We start from the raw sequence: 6000 nt of genomic DNA on the forward strand, positions 1-6000 counted from the left end.
GTATTTTGCTGACTTTGGAGTGATCATTTGTCTTAGGTCTACAGCAATTTGGTAACAGTGATATGGCTAAGCCTCTTCTTGAGTTGCTCGTTTAATACGAACAGTTTTCTCGCTGCCCGCTGCTTAGCCAATTAGCTGCTTGGTTGAATCTTGTCTCATTTATTTTGCTTCGTTGCGTTAAGTAGCGAAGCTGTCTATTCGAATATGGGATGAAGTCTCCAGCGGAGATAAGCTCAGTATCGAAGTGAAAGAAGAGAAAGCTTAATATGTCAAACCAGTCAGAGAGCTCAGAGAAAGTAAGAACGCTGGATAATTGCAACTTATTACTAGGAAAAGATTGATATGTTTTAGGTTATTTAGCCCCTCTGCACCGTGAAAATTCCTGAATATGTTTGCTAGGAATGGGTACATTGGGAAAATTTTGAATAACACCCAATTTAAATACACACATTTAATAGAAATATAGACAAGTACAAGTTACAACTATCATGGTATATGTATGCATCTACATATATCATAAGATCAAGCATAATCCAGGCCTCTGGATTGGAGGAGTCTAAGCTAACCTAAATGGAAACCATGAATTCACTGTGACTGATTCTGAAACGTTACCAGCATCAACATATATTCTTTATAAAGCCATTGTCGTATGTTGCAACACATTGGTTTCCATCCAATTAAAGTCATGCAAAGTAAACGCCTTAAGAAAACATTCCGATTTAAATTACATGTGAAAGGTCTTCTGCAATCATGAAACAAAATCACCCGTCTCGCACAGTGCATGCCAACCGCGGAGGATCCAGGAGGCGGGGAAGGGGGGGGGGGGCATTTGGGGCACTTTTCTGCCACAGCGCCCGAAATGACCATATTTAGCAGTTTCCTCGCAGAGAATCACAAGTTTTGCAGTTTCCTTGCATAGAAAACACTTTAAGCAGCTTTTATTTGAAAAGCGTTATTCTAAACTCCACAATAAGGCTTACGCCATTGACGTAAGCTATAGGTATAATTGCAATGTGTCTAGGAAATTGAGCGACCTATTTTGAAGTAGGTGCCTCCTTATGGGTCTCAAACCACTTATCTGGATCCGCCTATGCGCGCAGTGGGCACGTTTTGAATGCAGGGGCGGCGGAAGGCGTTCTTAGATGGAGTGTAAAATTTTCTAATTGGCCTTCTTAATCGCAAGGGCCCCTTTGTCACTTTTCTAGAAGCTTTGAGTCCTTTTACTTTTTCAAAGCTTATCATTGGTTGATCGCAATCCTAATTTTCGGAAGACATTACCTATAGGTACACACAAAAATCGTCTCAAGGCAGAGGCCGGCGCAGGCCCTCAGAGGCCAAGTGGCCCCTTCGAGTTTCCGTGGGGGCCCTCAGAGGCCGTCGTAGGGGCCGCTGCGGTCGTCATCAGGGCCCTCAGAGGTAGGGATAAGAACCTTCAGAGACCGTCTCGTCACCTCGTGGGACCCTCGGAGACCAGTATGGTTTTAAAAGTTAAAGCCTGCGTGGGGGCCCTCAGCTATCGTCGTGAGGGCCTTCATAGGTCGTCGTGGGGCCTTAGAAGTCGTAGTGAATGCCCTGGCCTCAGAGGTCATCGCGATTCGCGGGGGCCCTCAGAGGCGTCGTTGGGGTTCTCAGAGCACGTCATGAGGCACCAAACGTAGTTCAGCACCCTAAAAGCCGGTGTCCTTAGAGTCCAGCGTGGGGCGCTTCTGATTGTAACTGAACTCTGAAGTTCCCATGATCCCATATGGGCTTTCGTTTTCCTATCACTTATTTCCAGAGGGAAATGCATTGAACGGCGGCTCGACGGGCCTCTTGTACAGTTTTTGGGAGGTGTAAAAAGGTAAGGTTGCCACCCATTTTATGGGGGTGCAGCTGCACCCCCTGCACCCCGTCTTTCGCCGCCCTTGTTTGAATGTACAGAGGGGAGCGTCTGAAATACTCAGCCGCCCATTTGTGCTGACCTCCTGAGCCTGACCTCTCACCGGCAGTCATAAACCACTTCCATCAGAAAAACATTATCATATCCCGTAAGGCTGGCTAATCCGGTGTTTAATCATTCGGGCGGGCATCAAAAATGGGTTATTCCGTGCCCATGTGTGTTTATACCTAGACATCTGGTCGGCCCACACAGCTGAATCAACTCTGGCCAGAGCTGGCCAGAGCTGGCCAGAGCTGATGAGCTGTTCTCGTTCCTCGGTCCTCGGCGAGCGTCAAATAAATATAGTTTTAAGTTCAGTATAATATAACCATACTTCCTGCGCAGAAACGACTTCTGCAGAACGACGCAAAACTAAAAAAGTGATGTTGACTCCACGACCACTTCTTGAAACATCCCATTATGGCCAGCGAAAACAGGCAGCTAATCAGTCCGGCCCACAACTGGCCATCTCCCCGGCCCGGGCCGTGTAATCGGAGTTCTGCTTTGTGCGCGGTCGACTCGATAATCGAACAGGCACTCGGTGGGAGACTCGCTAATCGGACAGTGCACTCGGCACCGACCGCTGTTGATTGGCCGATTGGAGGGCGGCGCTCGTTGGAGCGGCACAGCCGCCCTGGCTGGCTGGGAAAGAAGACAGAGGACACAGTGGCAGGAGCGGTGAGGTCCGTCAGCTTCCCTGGAAAATCTCCCGAGCAGGAGAGCAGTGGTTTCTTTAGGACGGTGAGAGGAGCTAGTGATGGCATCAACAGTCTCCTCGCTGCAGCTCGCGCTAATAGCAGGTGAGAACTGGTAGTGGCGGCAATGCTGAATGCATTGAGGGTTATTACAAGGTCTGACGGACGACAGGTTGACCATCGCCTTATTCGACTTCATGATTTTGGTCAATGCATCGGTTTACTTTTAACTTTGTTTTCATTGTTCTACGTATGAAGAAAAGTCATATGACTGATATACCTACATATGACTGAGGAAATGAGGATGAATAAACTTTGGCTGGAAACGTTCACAATTCCGTTCAAACAATTTGTCGCTATAATTGTTGCGTTGAGACAACACAGTTCCGTACATTGACTTTTCTTCGACTAACCTGACATTTGGCCTCCTGCAGCGGTATGCAGTTGCCACCTGGTGCCGACGGAGGCCGGGTTTCCATGGGTGGAGCCCACAGAGGGCGAGCCGTGGCCGGCGCCGCAGCAGGCCGACATGTACCCCTCCTTCTACTTCGTCAATCCCGCCAAGATCCGCTTCAGGACGACTCGCCACAGCTGTGCCGACCTGGAGGACGCCATCGGCAGGACCCTGCAGACACTACGTGATCTGGCGGCGTCGCACGGGGTCAGGGCAGGGCGACGGCCGAGGAGCGTGGTCTCCGGGTCGTTGCGTGAGAGGAGGACGAGGGTCGCGGCCTCTGCAAATAGGAGGCGCTCGAGAAAACGCGGAGAGAGCCGGCGGGCGTCATCACCACGACTGCACCACGATGTGGAGGTCTGGATGGACGGCATGTGCGACGAAAAGATGATGCCATCTGCTACCATGGACGAGCAGTACAGCATCAAGATTAACGTCCCCGACTCTCCGGGCCGCGCGCAGATCATCTCCGACAGCCTCTGGGGCGCCTACCGTGGCCTGGAGACGTTCACCCAGCTCATCTACTTCTCCGAGAAGCACGGCCAGTTCCACCTGCGGCAGGGAATAATCCGCGACTTTCCGCGCTACGCCCATCGGGGCCTCATGCTGGACACCTCGCGTCACTTCCTCAGCGTCAGCTCCATCAAGGCTACGCTCGAACTCATGGCCTTCAACAAGTTCAACGTCTTCCACTGGCACCTGGTGGACGACCCGTCGTTCCCCTTCGTCAGTGTCACGTTCCCGAACCTGAGTGGGAAGGGCGCCTACCGTCCCGACATGGTGTACACTCTGGATGACGTGGCAGACATCATCGAGTTCGCCCGTCGTCGCGGCATTCGGGTGGTGCCTGAGGTCGATACCCCAGGCCACGTACGCTCCTGGGGTGCCGGAGCAGACAACCTTCTGACAGTCTGCTACAACGAGACGACGGGTCAGCCGGACGGCACCTTCGGCCCTCTCGACCCGACCAAAGGCAGCACGTACCGCTTCGTCAGGCGGCTTCTGGAGGAGGTGACCACCCGCTTCCCGGACAAGTACATCCACCTGGGCGGCGACGAGGTCTTCTTTGGCTTCCCCTGCTGGCTGTCCAACCCCGACGTCCAGGCGTGGATGGAGAAACTCAACATCTCCACCGCAGAGGAAGTCGAAAAGGCCTACATGCAGCGTCTTCTGCGTCTGGTGAAGCGTCTCCCCGCAAAGCCCGAGTACGTCATCTGGCAGGACGTTGTCGACAACAACATCACCGTCCAGCCGGACACGATCGTGCACGTGTGGAAGGGCGGCGCGGACGGCTGGCAGCAGGAGGCCGACAAGGTCACCTCACTGGGACACCGCACCATCATCTCCTCTTGCTGGTACCTCAACTACATCAACTACGGCGTCGACTGGCCGCAGTACTACGAGTGCGAGCCGGAGGACTTTAACGGCACGCTGGTGCAGAAGTCGCTCCTGCTCGGCGGCGAGGCGTGCATGTGGGGCGAGTTTGTGGACGACACGAACCTCATCTCGCGCACGTGGCCCCGCGCCGCTGCCGTGGCAGAGAGACTCTGGTCGGCCAAGGAAGTCAGCGACGCCGAGGTGGCGCGGCCCAGAATGGAGGAGCACAGGTAACTCGTACCGGGCTTCCGTGTCGTAGTCAGAAACTGGTTGATGTAAAATGCATTAGATGTATATTACCACCCATGCATTTTTCGCTGAAAGGTCTTCGCTTCCTCTTCCTTCCAGGCTACATTTCGTAACGCTGAGCCTGATTGGCGTGTGACTGTGGTCCGCTGTCTCAGGGAGGGGCTGTTGGGCCACATTCTAACACCATATCGGCTTTGTTGCTTTTGGCGTTTGACATCAGTCAGATATTCATAGTTTTGAAAGCATTGCACGGCTTCAAATACCGACCTTATTCTGCCGTGTTCGGTGTTGCAATAGAAGGAAACGGCGACGAAGTCGCAAATACAGAAAGTTTGTTTTCAATCGCATCGCTGATACTGTGTAGTATGTAACTGTATGTACCTAACTAAAGTAACGCACCCACTCCATAATTATCTGCGGAGAAGTAACTGCCTGTCCTTGCTGCAGATGCCGTCTGCTGCGTCGAGGCTACGCCGTGGAGCCCGCTAACGGACCGGGTTTCTGCTGAGCTCGGGTCAGGCAACTGAGGTGATACCCGGAGCCCGCCAGTGACCGCGTACCTGACTGACCACTGTCCGGTCAGGTCAGGTCAGGTCATTAACCAAATCCAGATCAACAAGCGCTGGCTGACATTGCTACGGTTATAATGTTTGTGCTTTCATACCCACGAACTAAGAGATGTTAGCTTTGTAAGGTGTCAAAAAACTTGTCATTTCTAGGTGGAGAGCGCAATGTGCCGATTCAATATCCGTGCCGGTTCAATACCAGTGCAAGCCGTACGTGCAGATAACCATCATAAAGGATGATAAAGCATTGCTGGACCCTAACTAGTGTGTTATCGGCACAGAGCTAGGTTTGCCGAGGTTGTTTGTATAATCGCCGTAAGGTCGGTGAACTTTTTTAGATAGGCGGCCGTATGTTTGTAGACAGAAAGATGACCACCAAGACTGCTACACAAGTGCCCAGGATAGGAGAAACCAAAGATAAGCGTTGAAATGTTCTGCACATTGTTGTATTGGTACTCTACCTGCGCTTTGAAGCTCCAAGCGGGAGCAATAGCGAATTCACGTATCATATCATTCAAAAATGGGTACCTAAAGTATTTCAGTGCCTGCCATCTGGCACACATGGTAGGGTTGCACATTTAAGTCGAAAAACCTTTTTCGGCGTCTTTACGGTAAGGCTACGTATGTGTGTATGCCAACGTTTAAGATAAATCATTATGTTTTTTCACGAAATTTTACAACCAAGTGAATTGATGTTTCTTACTGTCATGCTGCTCAATATATCAACTGGAAGCTGCTCGA

The 6000-nt window shown here is 51.5% G+C and overlaps 1 protein-coding gene across 1 annotated transcript; it reads left to right on the forward strand.

Moving 5' to 3' along the window:
* The first annotated feature begins 2455 nt into the window (after positions 1-2455).
* Positions 2456-6000, forward strand: LOC122365679 (beta-hexosaminidase subunit beta-like). The gene is made up of 3 exons (XM_043337103.1): positions 2456-2718; positions 3048-4674; positions 5141-6000. Exons 1-3 carry the CDS (start codon positions 2676-2678, stop codon positions 5199-5201), a joined length of 1731 nt encoding a protein of 576 aa, XP_043193038.1. The 5' UTR covers positions 2456-2675; the 3' UTR covers positions 5202-6000.

Source organism: Amphibalanus amphitrite, unplaced genomic scaffold (assembly GCF_019059575.1).
Source record: "Amphibalanus amphitrite isolate SeventyFive unplaced genomic scaffold, NRLGWU_Aamphi_draft 000757F_arrow, whole genome shotgun sequence".
Lineage (NCBI taxonomy): Eukaryota > Metazoa > Arthropoda > Thecostraca > Balanomorpha > Balanidae > Amphibalanus > Amphibalanus amphitrite.

Excerpts from the sequence above, each read along its gene's own strand:
- LOC122365679 (XM_043337103.1), top strand. The coding sequence starts at position 2,676 with ATGGCATCAACAGTCTCCTCGCTGCAGCTCGCGCTAATAGCAG. Across the intron at positions 2,719-3,047 it reads GCAGCTCGCGCTAATAGCAG|CGGTATGCAGTTGCCACCTG; the intron begins GTGAGAACTGGT and ends GGCCTCCTGCAG. Across the intron at positions 4,675-5,140 it reads CCCAGAATGGAGGAGCACAG|ATGCCGTCTGCTGCGTCGAG; the intron begins GTAACTCGTACC and ends TCCTTGCTGCAG.